The sequence below is a fragment of the Onychomys torridus genome, chromosome 1 (assembly GCF_903995425.1).
Source record: "Onychomys torridus chromosome 1, mOncTor1.1, whole genome shotgun sequence".
In the NCBI taxonomy this organism is placed as follows: Eukaryota; Metazoa; Chordata; class Mammalia; order Rodentia; family Cricetidae; genus Onychomys; species Onychomys torridus.
In genome coordinates, this window is record NC_050443.1 from 144,018,576 (window position 1) to 144,037,209 (window position 18,634).

At 47.2% G+C, this 18,634-nt stretch overlaps 1 protein-coding gene across 1 annotated transcript in view; it reads left to right on the plus strand.

Annotated features, from left to right (window-relative positions):
* The window catches only part of Dmrt1 (doublesex and mab-3 related transcription factor 1), a 109,026-nt gene extending 96,282 nt beyond the window's left edge, over nt 1-12,744 (plus strand). The window contains exon 5 of the mRNA XM_036180420.1: nt 12,581-12,744. Within this exon, the coding sequence (XP_036036313.1) occupies nt 12,581-12,744 (164 nt within the window). The remainder of the gene's footprint in view (nt 1-12,580) is intronic.
* Nucleotides 12,745-18,634: the final 5,890 nt, after the last annotated feature.

Consider the following 18,634-nt stretch of genomic DNA (forward strand, 5'->3'; position numbering starts at 1 on the left):
AGTACTGAAGTCTGTTAGGAAGTAAGTTCTAGAGAGCTGGGAATTGGGAGCCCTGTGTAGCTCTTTCCTGGTTTCACTTTTAGAAGGGAATCATGCAGCCAGATAGAGGTGGCGCACGCCTTTAACCCCAGCACTCAGGAGGCAGAGGCAGGTGGATCTCTGGGAGTCTGAGGTCAGCCTGGTCTACAGAGTGAGTTCCAGGACAGCTAAGACTACATAGAGAAACCCTGTCTCAAAAAGGGGTGAGAAGCATGGGACTCCATTCACAGCCTCCTTTTCAGCACCACTGTGGCTGCCTGGACAGGTACTCAGCCCCTGACTTTGTGAACTGAAGAAGAATGCTAATTGAGAAGGACCGGAGTCCTGAGTAGGAAGCTGTGGGTAAAGCCAGCAAACCTGCTTCAGGGTACTGTGGCTTCTTGTAGACTCTCCAGATCCGAGTGCTGACACTCAGCTGCTGTGTCCTTGGGCATGTTAATGGCCTTCTGAGTCTCAACGGTTCAAACCTGTCAGAGGAGGATATTAATGAGCACCTCCAGGGAAGGTTTTGGTAAAGATGAGAGACACTTAAAACACAATGCCCTGAACACAATAGGAGCCATTATGTTTGATAATTATGCTAATAAATAATGTGGGCTGCACCTCATCTGCAAGCCGGCTTACCTAAGTCAGCACTTGCTTCTCCTGCCTTGCTGGGGCCCAGCCTTCCCAAGGCTCCTGTTTCAGGTCCCTGTGCTCATTAAAGAAGTGGTTCACTCCCACAATTCCAGGGAGGCACTTGCATCCAGGAGCATGGCACCTCCAGGGCCGGCAGGTTCCTTTGCTTGCCATCTTTTGGAATGTTGCCTTTTATTACTAAAATAATAATAATAATGCCCTATCCTTTGTTATTTGGTTACTTGTTTTGGCATAAAAGGTTCTAGGTGCTTTTTAAATAAAGTGTATTTACATAAAATCATTACTTAAATACTTTTTATTTTAAGTGATTTTATTTAAGTACATATGTTGGTTTTATTGATACCTGTCTACTTTGTCTCAAATCTTTTGCAATCAGCTTTCTTCTCCACATGCAGAAATGATTATTTTAAATAAGCTTAACATTTAAAAATTTTCCCTTTATCATTCAAGAGCATTAGCTAGATACTACTAATAATATCTGTGTTTCTTTCCTTCTTAATTTTATCCGGCTCAGTGTTAGAACTAGTACTGTTTCAGAATGGAAATAATGGAATACTCACGAACAAGTACCTAATTAGAACTCCAAAACCTCAGTACAGGACTGGGCAACAGGAGAGTTCCCTGTGAGCAGAAAAATAAAATTATTTCAGTGTCTGCTTTTTAAATACTGGCCCACTGCTGTGTGGCTATGAGGGCTGCATCTAACTAATCTGGAAAGTAGAGTGAAGGGAATCTGGTTGTCATGTGTCAGCTGGCAGGACCTCAGGGGCAAGTCACATGAGCAAGCTGATGCTGTCCCAGCACGCAGACAGGCTGAGCACTGCCTATGATCTTGGTCTGCTAGAAAGTGTCAGTAGAGTATGGCAATCTGATGGCTGGGTGTCCTGGTGCATACTTGCAGTTCCCGCACTGGGGAGGCAGAGGCAGGAGGACTGCTGTGAGTTTTGAGGGCATCCAGGTTTATGTCATGAATTCCAGACCAGCCAAGGCTACATAGTGAGACCCTGTCTCAAATAAAACCAAACCCTTATGTGGGAAAAATGAAAGGCAGTGATTTGCCCACTGATAGCAGTGTGTTCTGTGGGGGAAGTGATGCAGCACTTTAGAAGTTTACCCTGCCACAGCGTTGACATATCTGCGTGTCTAGAAACTCCCTCTGTAACTTGTCAGCAAGCAAATGAGCAGCATCCGGAGTTCATGCCTTGGTGAGTTAGTTTAGTTGGACGCTTTTCGCCAAAAGCTCCATGTCAAGTACTCAGAACAGTTTAGAGGCAGGCCTGTAATTTGGCAAAGTGGAGACAGCTGGAGAGGACCAGGAGCCTGGGGACACCTAAGATTAGAACACAAGGGACAAGGTGAGGGAGATATAAAAATCAGGCCATCATAACAAGCTTCATCTTGTTCCTGAGTCTGCTTCCGGGGTCATGTGTCTGGAACACTTTCTGATGCTGTTCCTTCTTCAGGGAACAAATAAGAGGCCAGGACTTCTGTTCATGGAATTCCTGGTTTGAGCAAACCAGTGTCACATTTAACTCCCGTTTTCCTTAGGGATGAAGAGTTGCTCAGAGCTGTCCTGTGAATGTCCCGGGGCATGTCACTGCTGAGTCACCAGGCTGGCTCTTGACCCCGTGTCTCTGATCGTAGACATTTCCTTAGGAGTGGAGTGTTGTTCGTTGTTTTGGGTCTTTTTTCTTTTGGGGCCCCACCACCCAGCTTCCGAATAAATCACACACAGAGGCTTATTCTTAATTATGGATGCCTGGCCTTAGCTTCGCTTGTTACTAGCCAGCTTTCCTTAACTTTAAACTTTGTTTTTTAAACTTTTGCCTCTAGGCTTTTCCCGTTCTCTTACTTCTGTAAATCTTACTCTTCCTCCGTGGCTTGCCGCATAGCTGAGTGGCTGGCCCTGGAGTCCTCCTCCTTCTCTGGCTGCTCCTTCCTTCTCCTTCCTCGCTTTCCTTCTCTCCTCCCAGATTTCTCCTCCTATATATTCTCTCTGCCTGCCAGCCCCAGCTATCCTTCCTCCTGCCTTGCTATTGGCTGTTCAGTTCTTTATTAGACCATCAGGTGTTTTAGACAGGCACAGTAACACAGCTTCACAGAGTTAAACATATGCAACATGAACAAAAGTAACACACCTTCAAATATTATTCTACTACAGTAGAGACATTTTAGTCACAGCTATTTCTTTTGTACCCAGAGCAGTGGTTCAGGAAATACTCTCTGAATTAAGTGACCACCTTGCACCTTCTTAGGGAGAGTTTTAGCTTCTTCTGGAGGCAGATTAGAAAACAGAGGAACTCAGTCCACACTGTATGGCCGAGCATTCTGCTCTCTAACGGAACACTCTGTGTCCAACATCTCAGGTGTGGCCAGAAAACTGCCTCAGATGTATCTTTTATGAACTATGGCGTCATCAAAAGCCAGTGTGTAGACCTAACTGTTTTGCCATTTGACATTTTTGGTTGCCAGGAAGCTTGCAGCATTTCTTTATGTCAGCCTGTCTCTTTGGAGATGAGCTCGTACTTTCCAGAGTGAACAGAGGACTCCGTCCGCCTTGAAGAGCTGAGGAGGCTGTTTGTTAGGGGCTCACTCTCCACCTTTTGCTTTGGGGGCAAGCCCATAGCCCTTCTGAGGGCTGGACTTTCACTCTTGGTTTCAAATTACAGATTTAATTAGTCTTCACAGAAGATGAGCCAAGTGTGAAAATACCTGCTCTTCAGAATGTGGGACCAGGAAGGCGTGTGGGGGTTGCAGTCAATGCCTGAGCATTTAAATAGTTTTCAACAGTAGCATTAAGGGTGAAATTAATTATATTGTGACCAAGTGCCAGCCTGTTAATTAGACAGAGGCAGTGGAATTTATATTTGCAGTGTTGATCTTTTTTTTTTTTAAGTTGTACTTCCTCCCTGTTTTAGAGGATAGTAAGAGTAGAGACTTAACTCTCCAGGATTTAAACGTTTGGAAAGAGAAACGTCCTTGTCATTTGTGTGGAATTATTTTGTGGGCTGATACACTGCCATTTTACATGGTCATTTTGTGTGTGTATATGAAGGATGTGTGTTGGCTCCATCATTGGACACAGTGCTAGAGGTGTGTCTGTTGAATTGAGCTCATTTTTTAAATTGCTCACAGCTTTAAGCAGTCAATCCGTAATAAAAGTAACCTACATAAAATGTAGTCTGATGGCCATGGGTAGGTCAGGGAGGGTGACCGGATGTCATTAGCTTAAGTGTCATGTACCATGGGCCAGAATTCTAATGGAGTTATCAGGAGAGCAGGACTTAGTAGCTACTTGAGTATGGGAGGGAGAGGGTGAGCAGAGAACACCAAGCAAGAGCCTGAGCACACTGGTACCAGACCACCAAGGACCTGGGTGGATGTTGGAGGAAATGGAAGGTCCTCTTACTCTGAGCATGCCAGGAGTAAGCCCATTTAGGTTGAAATGGTAGCAGTATCATTCAGGAACAGATGGAGTTTTCTGTGGAAAGGCAAGACATGAAGCCACCTTCATGGAAATGCCATTAAAGCCTTCTGCGACAAGAGAGGGCAAGTCCAGCGGTGTGGAGGAGATCTGTGCTCAGGACTGGGTGAGAGAAGAGGGAAGAACTTCTGGAGACATGATAACCTTGTGGCCTAAGGACAGGGGACAGGACATGGTACCTTTCTCCTGCCTGGGGAGAAGAAGGAGATGGAGTTTCAATGAACAACAGGTCATGAGTGGGTTCCAGGAGTCTTTAGTTAGTCTAACTGTATTAGGCAGTTCCAGTTTCACATGCCTTGAATTGGGGGATAATGAAAAGAGAAGGGGGTCCAGTCTGGGTTGGGGAGATGGGAAGAGTTGGGAGAAAGGAGGGATATCAGAAGATTGACACCCAATCCTTACCTACATGCAGGTGTCAGGATGACACGGAGTCAGAAGTGATAGATACCGTGTGGAAATGGAGGGATCAGCAGGAAGAGGGAGGCAGAAGAAGCCAGGGCAGAGTGGGTGTGAATCTGAGAAGTACACAAGGCACGTGGGTGTAAAGTGGTACCGTGAAACCTATGTTCTGTGCAAGGAATATGTGTCAAATGGCACAGACTGTGTGTAAAACCATTTGACTTCGCTTTTAAAATTAAATAAATTATTGTATGATCCAATATTTCTACTTCTGCCCCAAAGAATGCAAATCAGAGCCTTGAGCTATTTGTGAACCCTTGTTTACAGCATTATTCACAACAGAACTGTAGACACAACCCAAATGGCTATTGGAAGATTGTAAAAACAAAACATCCTGCTCACTAAGCAGTGGGATATTCTTCACCCTTTAATAGGAAGGAAGTTAGGGCTCATGCTCTAACATGGAGGAGCCTTGAGGACATGGTGCCCCAGACAGGCTCTCACTGGTCCTGGCTGGCTGAGGATTCACCTTGAAAACCAGTCTGGCCTAATTCATGGAGAACCACCTTTTCTGCCTCCCGAGTGCTAAAGGCATCACCACCATGTTGGGCGAGCGGCCCATGGAGCTTGCTTCTGTTTTGTTCAGTTGACCATAGTTGCTGTGATAGCTATAGGTCTAACGGTTTTCAGATGCAACTGCACAGACGTGACCACCGCTGTCACGGCATCTTGATGTGGGCTTGAGCCCTTGTTTGTATCACAGAGTTCCCAAGGACTGCCACTCACGAGCCCTGCTGTCCACATTGAGTCTCACTCGAAAGTCTTAGACTTAATGCTACTGCAAATACAGACAAAAATCAGTAAAAAATACTTGCAGCTAAAAGTCTAAATCTGTGTTGGACTTGAGGCTCTTTTTGCCCGTGTGCGATGTTGCCTTGTTTTCATGGTTCTGTTTTGCCACAAACTGTCCTTATATGTGTGTCAATGGTTAGACGGCTCTGCTTGCTCAGATAGTCTTAGTTCGGTAATGCCAGGATTTATCTCTTCCCCCGTAAACCACCTTTCCCGTTCTGCCAGTGAGGTGCTGTCGTGGCTCTCTGCCCTCACCGCTTCAGTTAAGTCTTCCTGTAGGTTGGCCCCGCTTCAGAAACTGTTATATGTAATTGAAGTCCAACACACAATGCTGTAAGAAGCACAAATAGTAGGCTCTGGTTTCAGTTTGGAATTCACGGTAACTCTCAGTCTTTCTGTTATGTTGAAGACTTACCTGAGACGTTTGGGGGATATTTGAGCTATGGTGTCGGTGAGACTTAGTTTGCTTTCCAAACCACTGCTGAATAAGAATGAATTATTTCTTGGTTCCGCCTCAGACGCGGACTCCAAGCAGTCTTGTGCCTCAGGAGAGAAGTCAGGACACACCGTTAGGACCTGAAAGCTGACAGGAGATCTGTCTCCTTGATTCCTGGTGCCGCACTGTCAGGTGAATGGCTACAAGAAACCTCTGTGTTCTCAGGGTCTGCTTGTGAGTTATGAAATCAGATGTTCAGAGGTCTCTTCCGTAAAACGGTGTCCTGAGCCAGGTGTGGTGATGCACTCCTGGAATCCCAGGTGAGCTCAGGGTCATTAGAGCAAGGTCAGCACGAGCTTTGTGAAGCTGTCTCAAACGGTTTTAAAAATGAATAAAATCAACCCCTAGGCGAGGGTGTGTGTGTGTGTGTGTGTGTGTGTGTGTGTGTGTGTGTGTGTGTGTGTGTACATGTGTACACAAGTGTAGTGGTACATGCCTTTAATCCCAGCAGGTAGCTCTGCCCAGAGACAAGCAGATCTCTGAGTTTGAGGCCAGCCTGGTCTACAGAGTGAGTTACAGGACAGCTGGAGCTACACAGTGAAACTCTGTCCTAAAACAAAAAACGAAACAAAATGGTGTCCTATTGTCTATAATGTAAACGAATGTTCCATATACTTTAAATGTCTTGGTGACTTACAATGTTTACTATGAGCCTGGAAGTGGTGGCAAACACATTTAACCCCAGCACTCAGGAGGCAGAGGCAAGAGGATCTCTGAGTTTGAGGATAGCCTAGTCTACAGAGTGAGTTCTAGGACAGCCAGGGCTACACAGAGAAGCCCCATCTCAAAGAACAAACAAAATGTACAATTTCTAATCCGTAAATACTGTTTAAACAGATGTTATTAAAACAAACAAAAACAAAAAACCTGTGCAATTTTTGTTTTATTTTGTTTTCCAGTACAAAGGCCTGTTTTTGACTGTCACTGTCGATCAGGTTGGTTGGATCTGCACAGGCAGACCTTTGGATATCGAGGCTTGCCTATCTTGCCTTCCTTTTACGATTGAGGAGACTGAGTCAGAAGGTGCTACTGTGGTGTCACCATCTGATGGCAGAGCTTATGGTTCAGTGCCCAGTGCCAAGGTGGTGTGGGGGCAGACAGTGAAAGATGGTGAGCCTTCCTGAGGGCAGAGCTGCAGTGTTGAACAATTTGTTTACTCACAGGCTTTGAGACTGAAGCAGACCATGGTGACCCACAGCAAGTGATGCCATGCTGTGGTCCTTCCCGGGTCCCAGGTGAAGTAGAACACTCAGACAACCTGTCACCGTCTCCCCTTTTTAAATAATGCCATAGTTGTATATATGCAGTGTATGTGGGGGGTGGGGCAGCGCCAGGATGCGTGTGTGGAGTTCAGAGGAGAGCTTTGTGGGGTTGGTTCTTCTTCCACCTTCGTGTGAGTTCAGGCCGCACGTGGGCAAAAAGCTCCTTGACTGGCTGAGCATTCCTGCCACCCTCCTTTTCCCATTTCGTGTTCTATGTTGAAACAAACAAACAAACAGGATTCTTCCCTTTGTGTGTTAAGCTCCAGGTCAGCAGGTGTCACATTTGTCTCTGACTGCTGTGATAAAACACCTTTACGAAAATAATTTTGGAGAGAACGGGTTTATTCTGGCTCACAGTTCAGGTTACAGTCCATCCTGTTGGGGGACCGTCACAGTAGGAGGAGCTTCAGGCAGCTGGATTTCGTCACATCCGCACCTGTAGTCCAGAAGCAGAAAGCCATGAGTGAATGCAGCTCCCGTCCTTCACTTCCACAGTCCCTGATCCCAGCTAGGAAACGAAGCCACCCACAGTGGGTGGGGCTTCCCACCACAATGAATGCACCCAAAATAATCCCCCACAGGCATGCTCAGAGACTAACCCGACCCAGACAATCCCTCACAGGTGTGCCCACAGGTCTGTCTTGCAAGTGATTCTAGATTCTATCAAGTTGACAATTAACACTAAACGGGACAACATGGGGCAGCAAAGGGGCCAGTCCCAGCAGAGCAAAGAGGACTGTAAGCACAGATGGGCAGACTCCCAGAACAGTGCTCTCCTGGCATGTAGCAGAGGGCATTTGATAGGCCTGTGGGTTTGGGGGGAATTAAAACATTCTACCATTTTGTGAATTGTGTACAAATGTTCAAGTAACCTGAGTACAAGGAAAGAAATACGTCACTGTTGTGTAGACATGGATTTCCTGGTGTCGTTTTTTTAACCCATGAGTTCCCCAGTGCTTGAAAGGGTTGGAATAATCCCTTGAGGAGGAGGAGGAAGTGCGGCAAGTTCTGGACCCATCTTCTTACCTCAGTAGGGCAGCTGCATGTCAACACACTGACCGTAGAGCTGGCCCTAGATTTTGGACCTGATAAGTAAGATGTAGTTTTAAGGAATGAGTTACCCAATATATCCCTTCCAGCTCTTGTCGCTAGCCATTAATTCCACTGAGGGGGAAAACACACCTAATTGTTTCAAAGATTATTACTTTTTTTTTTTTTTTTTTTTTTAGTAAATTTCTAGTAAATGGGGAGATTAATAATGGGCTATTTTTTTCTCAGCTTGTGGTTTCTAATTACATCAGTTACAGCTCAGCCTTCCTCTTAACTGGAGCGCAGGCATGAACTGGAAAAGAATGAGCTAATCCTGATAGATCAGGTGGAAGAAAGCCCTCCATTCAGGTCTTTACCTTTCATCCCTTGTTCTGAGTGCCAAGAATTAATGCTGTTTGAAAGTACATACTGATCCTGCCAAGCTCCGGCAGCTGAGATAATCCTAATTATTTTCAATGTTAGTGAGAAGGGCCGCAGTTCCACTCTGGAAGAACGTTCTATTGTGAAACATTAAATATCTGCTAAGTGGTATTGATTGGACACGATTTTATTTCCAAACACTATGCCTATCGTGAAGCAGAAGAATTTGTTGTTGAAGACATTTTCACAGCTTTTCATCAGATTCCTTTAAGCCTACAGACCAGCAAGAGGCCAGCACTTTAGTGCCCCTTGGCAGGGGCACCCAGGTAAAGAGCCTGTAGCCCAGGGAATGCATTTGCATTTTATTTTCCAAGGGTTTCTTAGTAAGGCTTTGATAGTGTTTAACCTACAGAAGAAAAACATTTTTTTTTTCCTTCAAGCATGAATATAGTGTTTTCTCACATCACCGAAAGAGAATTATTCGTTCCAGGCCATCAACTTCATTCCAACAGATCATTCAAGTTAAAAGTCAGGGGTCTTTGCAATGTCAAAAGACAGAGTGGTTTTGAGTGGGTTTTGCTTTATTATTTTTAGGTTTTTTTTTTTTTTCTTACTTAACCTTGTTTGCAGTGTGTGTTATGTCTCAGAAAGAATACTTTGTTTAGATAGCACCATTGAAACCATGTTGGTGAGAGCTGGGATGTGTACAATAGGTTTGTTTTTAGCCCTTAGATGCTGTAAGCCTAATCGGTGGCTTGAGAGGAAGCGTGTCCTAGACCTGCTGGTTCACACAAGGGCCAGCCTCCTGGGCTTAGGACCCCTGACTGACAGAAGGACAGATGAGCAGCACAGGCTTTCCTTCTTCTCCCTCTGAAGTGTGCGCTTTAATTCCCGTCTCCTGTTTCTGGGAAGGCCCAGTGCTCGCAGGGAAGTAGAATCCTTAATTGATGTTTGCTACTAATGCTTCTTCCCCTTCCGATTTAGTTGCCCTCTCCCCCATGCACAAAGCGAAGCCGGAACATCATCAGTGAAGATGATGACAGTTGAGCATCTCTGGGCCAATTACTCTTTCTTTGGGTTATTCCCCAGAGTAGAATTACCAGGTCAGAGGGGATGAGCAGTTTTACGGTTCTTATCACATGTCACTAGACGGCTGTCCAGAAAGATGGAACCAATTTCTCGTGGTAGCAGTGCTGTGTCCCCTCAGTGCCGAGGACACCAGGAGTTAGCAGCACACTTGCCAAGTGACACAGACAAGCTTTTTGAGTTGAAAGCAGCCCTCTGCAGGGCCCACGAGAGTCAACTTAAAGGCGAAAAAGGATCCTGTCGAGTTTGAGACTAAATCATTTACGACCACAATTGCTGCCTTTGCCTCCAGGAACATGACATAAAGTATGGTTAAGTGCCTGGGTACCCCAAAGGACAATATTTAAGGATGCTGTTAAAATAGATTTTGTGAAATTGTCACTAACAACACCAAGTGGGCACTTGGGTCTTTCATGAGAATCCAAAATGAGTTAAACAGATTTGAGACTGACATTAACTTCAACATCCTCTTATTCAGAGACAATACTAATCCTTGAGCAGATGTAAAAATAACCTGCTTTTAAGTCCAAACTGGAGAAACAGTTAAAAAAAAAACAAACCACAAGTGCTTTTCCAAACAGATTGAGTTTCTTTCCCTTCCTCCTCTCTGGAACTCAGCTCCATGTGACTAGGGCCTCAGTAGTAGCATATTTGTGGTCCCAGCTGACGGAAATAAAGGGCAGCTGGGAGCAAAAGAGGCGGTCCCAGATTCGTGTCTGAAATTCTCACTCTTCCCTTTCTTAGTTCTTAATTGGCTGAATGAGAGAGGACAAGGGCACCTCCTTCAGCTTCTCACTGAGTGCCAATGACAGTTCACTGGGAGGCCCTTGCCTGCTGCCAGAAGCCTGAGAAGGACAGACAGTTTGGTCCCTTACTCTCACACAGGGACCCAGAAGGTTGAGCAGCCAGTTTCCAGGTTGTGATAATCAAAACTAAGCTGGTGTAGGGGCAAGAGCATGCCAGAGACTTGGGGTCCTCCGTATACAGCAGGGAGAGTAATTCTCGTAGTGAGTGGCTTCTAGGTGAAACACCTCACTACAGTATATGACCTCTGGAGCATAGTCAGTAAACGTTCACTCCCTTCTCTGTGGCTTGGTGACAAAACTCCCTGGTTTGGTGTTGGTGTGAGACTCTGCAGATGAACAGGTAGATTCCGATCTGCACTTCAGATCTGCCTGCAAAGATGATTTCTGAGCAAAAGTCTGGTGTTTGGACAGGTTCTCTTTATATATGTATATATTTGATGAGGGGCATACCGATGTGACTTGCAAAGAATTTGAAATTCAAGGAACAACCCCAAGTTTAGTAAGAAGCCATTGTGTACTGCAATAACGTAAGAGCTCTTTGGGCCCCGTGTGTGTGGGGGGGGGGGGGGGGTTTGCTGTATTTATATATGTGCACACCTGCTCTTTAGACATTTATTATTTAATAAATTTTTTAAGTTTACAAACTCACACCTTCTCTTAAGGAAAATTAAACAAACACCTTCAATACAGAAAAGAATTGTCAGAAAATTGACTAAATTGCTTCTCAAATTTATACACTGAGTTTTCAGATGATCTCTTTCCCTGTTGGAGGGTGAGGTGTCTGTGTCAGTCACATTTGGAGCTTTGAGGTATAATGTGGTTGGCCAGAGTAGTTAAAGGTCCATTTCTTGATAACCTCAATTCTGTTATTTCTGTGTGGCACCTAAGTGGCACCATGCATTTCCAAACCCATAACAAGTGTAAATAGTGTTCTCTTGTAAAAAGGCCTCTTTTCAGCACGGTAATATACCTTATTAAATTCCAAACATAATAAGTATTGATGGCAAACACATCAGGACCCAGTTCAGCTTCCACTATGATTTAGTTCTCTACAAATGACTTCGGCGCTCAGCTCCCAGTGCATTTTGCTAATTACACCATAGATTTCCCTATTGATGAACACAAGCTGAATTAACACAGGAGCACTAATGTACCCTTTCACCATTATTGTTGTACAAGAAGCCGTGGCAGATGCTGGCAGTTAGTTACACAAACATTAGTATTAACGATTGGCCATTTGGAATTGGTGACAAACTACTGCCCGGCAGAATCCTGAGGCCGAAACCAATCAGGAAGTTAATGAGGAGAGAAATTACCGAGGCAGCTTCCCCTTAATTACATTCACACTAGGCACGAAGGGAGTTCTGGGGGCGGATCTAAACTCTGCTAAGGTTAAGAAGGTCAGAGACCCTTTTGCTTAAATTTTGTATCTACTGTGACTTCTAAGGTTGCAAAAAAAAAATTGTTGGGCCCATTATTATTATTTTTGTATCCTTCATATTTAAAGGTCAGTTTCCCAGTGGACTTCTCATGTTCATAGAATAGTTTCTTAAATTTCATATTTTAGTGTGGTATAATTCAATTTATCCTTTTCTACTAAAAATATCCCTTATGCTCACTGCCTTTTACTTCTTTATGGTTATGCCTGCTGACCACCCCTCCCGACTTTTGTTGCCCAGTGGTAGCCCAGAGAAATAAGAAGTTGACAGGCTGCCCAATTCACCCGAATGATCTTGCCTTTCCGTGGGTGGAAGTGTAGGGGGTGGAGTCCTGCTTAGGGATCACTCCTCAGGTGTGGATCTCTAGGAGAGGAGTTTCCTTAGCATCCTTTACCTAAAGGGGAGGGTGGAAATCTTCCAAAGTGGGTGGAGTGGTGTTTTGGTGGTTGCTTCTCCGTGAACCTGAAGTCTGGGATCCTGCTACCTTCCTCACTTTGCCTTCAGTTAAGCAGATGTGCTGTGCATATGACTGGCTTTTATTCTAAGGGAGTGAAGGAGGGGTTCTGAGGGGTAATAGAAACGACAGTGAGTGCCTCTCTGTTGGCGCTTACTGGACTACTGAAGAAAGACTGGCCATTTTTAACATACTCTCTCTCCTCACTTCCCAGTGTTCTCACCGCCCAGCAGTCAAGATTCGGGCTTGGTTTCCCTCTCCAGCAGCTCCCCGATGAGCACCGAGAGCACCAAGGGAGTTCTGGAATGTGAAACTGCACCCTCTGAGGCTAGCAGCTACCCTGTCAACCAGGTCCTGGATGAAGATGAGGATGAGTGAGCTGCCGCTGGTCGACTCCCGGTGTCCATAGGGTAGTTAGCAGAGGGCTTGTTCTGTTCTGGTAGGGTTTGTTGTTTGATTTGACTGTTCCCGTTCACAAGTTTTGGTTCCTATTCCTTAGACTTAGGTTAAAACACTTGTAACAGTGCAGGGTTCCTGACTACCAACTGCAAAAGATTGAAAGTGCCTGGCTCACCAAGTTTAAAGGGCAGTTGAGTCTCTCTCTCCCTCCCCACGCCTGCCCCCCTCCCTTCCTGAGAAACTAATTGACTGTCCTCCGACCAAGTAATCACAATTACAGGCTATTTTGGGAGTTAAAATGAAATCTTAGGTGCCTTAGATTGTTATCAAGTTTTCAGGATTTTAATAAAACCAAGAAAATATAAATTTAGCCGAGTACTTGACCAGAGAGAAGAGCAGGCAAAATGACTTTAGAACTATGCAGGAAGTAAATGGAGACTCTGTTGCTGTGTTGCTGTTGGGCAATCGTTGTTTCACACACTCCAAATCCAAACAACTGAAATACAGTGAGAGAAAACTGTTAAAAGGCTGTTGGTACTCCTTTTCCAATAAAGGATAACTTAAAAGAATACAGTGTGAAGTAACCTGGTGAGGCATTTCCTGGGTGGTGTTCCTAGAATGAGTTTAACGTGTACATTTTCTTTACTACAGGGGAAAAATGGAGGCAGTCCAGACGATTTTGTAACCTTAGGTTGTAATCTGAGTTGAAAACAAGTACATTTTTAAAAGTTACCACTGAAATTTGAGTTCATTATTTTGTTAAAAATTGCTTTTGGAATACTTCCTCATGTTACAGAAGCCATTCTGAAATGAAACTAGTCTAAAAAATTAATTGTGGTGTGTGGTTGCAGCTGTACCTGAAATAAAAACGTTATTGATGACTGCATTTTCTTGTGTGTATACTTGGGGAGCCGCATTAAACAGGAAAAAAAGAAATTACTTGTATTTTTTTCGCTCTGTGCCTTGAAAACATCTATTTGATTTCACCCCCATCTGTTGTAATCAATAACCTGACCATCTTGTTTTTTATTAAATGCACTTACTCTTAATTTCATCCACCAGTGGTTTTAGAGAGAATAATGTGGAGTTACCTATATAGGTTTGACATTATAAATCACTTCTTGGGGCTGAATCGTATAGCGGTATCGATTGATCCTGATATATCACAGAAATTTACTGTCACCTCTGTTTTCAATTAAAGATACAATCAGTCAGATAATGACTTAATTGGATTTTACAGAAGATTGAGTTTTATTGCCCAGTGCTTTACGAGTTTAGTTAAGGAAGATCATTTTATCACACTTGTCAGGCCGCTGCTACTGCAGCCTGTGCCCTTCTGCAGCTGTAGCTACTGTGGCGACCGACGACAGCGGAGACTGCCCGCGCGAGGAAGGGGTTCCTGGTGGCTTTCCCGTTCCCGCCTAAGGGCTGTCGCTGGCCCGAGGCGGTGCCCACGGTTGGGGTCCCCTCCCTTTTCAGGCTTCGCGGCTTGGGTGCGCGCTTTAGAGGCGCAGAGAGACTAGGCAGGGGGCCTGACCCCTCAGCGACACCCATAAGCTGTGTCTGTGTGTCCGTCCCGCGGGAAAATGCCTCGACGTCCACTGCTCGCCCCAAACCTAGTGCGTGCGGCATCCAGGACTCAGGACACGGCTGGGGACTAGCCACAGACTGGGCTACTCCCAGGGGTACCAGCGGGGTAATGGGGGCAGGCCACGCCCGGGCTACAGACTGACAAGTCTGCGGAAAATATGTAAGGAAGAGACTTGGGCCTTGTTGGTAAAGGGGCATTGAAGCGACCTTTGCATTTATTCGTGGAGGAGGAGGAGGAGGAGGAGGAGGAGGAGGAGGAGGAGGAAGCGGAGGAGGAGGAGGAAGCGGAGAAGGAGGAGGAGGCGGAGGAGGAGGAGGAGGAGGAGGAGGAGGAGGAGGAGGAGGAAGAGGAAGAGGAAGCGGCGGCCGGTTCAAAACAGGGCAGGACCAGTTCAAAATAAATCTAGCCGGCCACAAACAGCGGGATCTAGAGGAAATCCAGATTCTAACAGCAAAGTCACTTTCTCCTGTGGTTCCGTAGTACGTGTGGGAAGCGAGTGTGAACACATGCGTGCAACTGGGGGTGCGGGGTAGCTCCCGGGGAGCTGTTGTCTTAATGAGTCTGCGAACCACGCGTGGGAAACCGAGGCAGGCTGGCATTCCTATAGAGGTGCCGGACAAGCTCCTACTAGTATTGAGGGATATGGGAGAGCTGTCGCTGAGGCTGGAGGTCGCAGGGTACCACCTAACCGGTCGTTTCAACGAGACCCACCGCGCAGAGGCCACGAGCGTGTAGACCTCGCAGCGGAACCGGGGCCACGGTCACCCCAGCCGCAGACCCTTGCTGTCATAATGTAGAGTGGACCCAGTGGGCCAGCCTCGCCGGCAAAGCGTGGGTCTCCCACACTGCGGGTGTGCGGGTCGGCTAGAAGATGCTTGCCCCCGCGGGAAGCCGAGCGCCTCTGCTTTGCTGACTCGGCAGTGCCCGGCCAGCACTTTCCCACGCGGCGTTTGGAGTCCCACTCGGCTCAGTTTAGGACGCAAAGGGCGTGGACACAGCCTGGGTGGTAGCGTCCTGGACGAAGACGAGCGGCCCCTAGTCTTCCACTCAGCTACGGGGAAGTTCCTTCCCGCCCACGCTCGGAACAGACGCACAAACTTCCACCCACCAGCGCCTCGAAGGAGCCTCGCCACGGACCGGGGCGGGGCGAAGGGGGTGGGCGGAGCCAAGGTGTGCGGGGGCGGAGACTCTTACCGGAAGTCGCTGCTTCAGGCGTCGCTGCAGCCGGGGAAAGGGGCGAGCTCTAGGTCCTGTGTGAGGCGCCAGTACCCCAGGCCCTGGTGGTGCTGAGTTTCGAACTCCGGGAGTCGAGCTCGCACCCACTATTCCTGCGGGGGAAGTTTCCCTCTGCACCTCCCAGCCTTTACTCGCTTCTGTGTTCTCCGCTAGAAGGCAGGTTTGGGGAGTTTTCTGGGGAAAAAAAGTCATGGAGAAGTCCATTTAGCGCTTCGAGCTCTCGACCTAGGGAAGGGAAACGTTTGCTTTGTCCCTTGAACGTTACTCAAATTACCTGCCCGTCTCGTCCCCCCCCCAATCTTTGGCTTTTAAAACTACAGAAAGGCTGTGTATTTGAGCTGTCGATCATTTTACCTAGGAGACCCGGTTCGCCCCCTAGATGCACACTTACGCAAAAGGAGGTTGTCTCCCTTCCAAAACAGTTTGCGGGCTGGGGGGGGGGGGCGGTCAGCGAGGGTGTGGCCATCCATTTGAAAGACCCTTAGAAACCTCTGAGTGAGGGGAAGCAGGAGAGGCACCCTCTCCCCAAAAGTTGGTGCCAGGCAGTGTCGTCCAGGCTGAGTGTGAGGAATGTGCCCCCAGGCCAGAGCCGCTGCTGGCCCAGAGAGTTCTAGAACCCCAAGGACAGGGCAGCATTTGCACACAGCCAGCCCTCTCTCTAGGCGTCTCTTAATCCAAAGGCAGGCAGCTCCTACTTCTACACGCCTTCTTCCCCCCTGAGAGAGTATGGGTAGGTGACTGTCCAGAACCGCTCTCCCCATGCTCAAGCATCCCTCAGGTCTACTGGATGCGGGTCGCCCGAGAGGAGCTTCAGGGATATCATAAGGACAGAGTTTGAGGCTCTCCCCAACCAGTTGGGGGCGAACAAGGACATTACTGCCGCCCCCAAGGCCCAGTCGCCCCCACCTTCTTTTAACTTGAAGCTGGCTAAAGAGAGGTGCCGAGAGACACTGACTGGGTGAGGGCAGAGTAGCTCACGTTAGGCTCCCGAGTAGGACGAGGGGTGACTTGTTTTCCTGCCTGTACATAGCTTTTTACAAGCCCCGCCACCCGGCTCCTGTCAACACCAAAGTAACCGTGTTCGCGACTTGGCCAACAAAGTAGAAACGCCGACTTCTCCCTGCGTGAGAACACAGAACAGATGTCTCCATGTGTCTTAACATCCAGCACACTATGCAGCTGTCCTTTGATTAAATGTTGCTGGGTGGGGGGTGGACGACACCTTCCAGGACCCCCAGATTTGGAATCAGACACCAGCACTTTCTGAACAAGAACACTGGCCTTGGGAGCTTCTGATATTCACGCATCAAGCCGCTGAGTGTGCGCCGGGAGGAGCAAGCGCGTCGCCGTTTGGTTTTTTTTTTTTTTTTCTTCTTCACCCCCTTCAGTATTAAGACCTGCCATATCTTACCCAGTTAATTGTGGTTTGAAAACACCACCCAGAGGAGCCGGCAGTGGGTGTAGTCCAGTGAGGTTACTTTCGCTTGTAATCCTCCCCCTCCCTTCCCAATTTCTTTGATGATTTTTCCCATAAGCGCGTAAGCTGCAGGGACTTAGTAGAAGCAGGCCGCTCCTCCTAAACGTGATTCGGACCATATGCTTTCCACATTCATTCCCGCATGGGCTTTCTTCTCTGAACTAACTGCTAACACGTTATAGTCACCTTGAAATTTCCTCTGCTATTTTCCAATTAAAAGCTTAATAGCCCTGGAAACGGAGTTCATGTGGTGAAGTTTACCATAGCCCCTTGTTCTGAAAGGCTTTCGGCTGGGATCCCATTATGTGCTTGAATAAACCCTTTCTGCAAACAGAAATGGGGCTCGGGGTTGTCAGGTGTTGGGTTACAATAGACTTTGAGGCAGGGGACATTTTACCAACATAAATACAAACCTGTCCCTATAGGGAGATGTTGTCAAATACTGGGATATGGAAAACATTCCCATCAAATATGAGAAAAAGGATTACCGCGCTATATCAAATGAGTATTTAGATCCCAACCCTCGATGTTCACTGGAGTGAAACGGGGCCCAGTACCAAATAATACCAGAATGTGTGAGTGGTACCAGGATAGGGTGGCTAGGTGACCCAGGAAGGAAAGGGGACTGTCTTGAGAGTGAAAAGGTCCCCCAAAACCTGATGCAAAGCTCCTCGGCTTTCCTTTCCGAGAGAAAGTCGTTACTCTAATTTTCCGGATCCGTTTCGCTGACCATTTTAGGAGAAATTCGGCTTTGAGGAAAGTCCGTGGTCCTTGTTGTGTTTCTCAGACTCACAGATTCAGATCGAAACAGTGCAAATTCCCAGGCTCCTGTCCTTCACAGTTCATGAGAAATGACTCCCGTAGGCACCCACTTTTCTGTTTCAGGCCCTACGACCCACGGGTTACCTCTGTCTCCTGTCCCCACAGTTTACGAAACTCCTTCCGGTTGTTAGGAACTTGTTTTTCCTGGCGAAGCATGGAAAGGGGCCAGATTAGGAAAGGGCGAGAGACTGGGTATCGGTCCCGTGCAGCTTTTGGGGGAGTCTCTCAGAAGTAGCATTCGTGTGTAAGGGTTCCTTCCCGGGCTCCACCAGGTCAGCCGCCAACAACCACCAACTCCTCCACGCGTCTGGAACCCGGGTGGCTAAGGGCGTCGAGGGGAAAAAGGTACGCAACTATGTATTCCCTGTTCCAAGTTCTCTCCCCTTTCCAAATCACTCTCCCAGGCCGAGAGCTTGCTGCTTGAACTTGGGGCGGTGCAGCCCTAGACTTTATAGTAAACCCAAACCGCTAGCGGCGCTCTCCTCCTTGGCCGGCTGTCGGGTCGGCCCTGGAAAGCGACCTCCAGAAAACGACTGTGGCCTCTGTGCAGTCCAGGGGTCAGGGACCGCAACAGACCCGTTTACGTTAACTTTCAGCCACACCGCAGAGAGGAGCTTAAAGCAGGACTCGAGCCGCTAGCAGATCGTCCAAGACTTCCATCGTCCCCTTCCAATGGAGCTGTTAACCGGTCCCGAGTCTACGCTGTGTCTTGATTTTTGTTTGGTTGTTTTCTTGGTGGGATG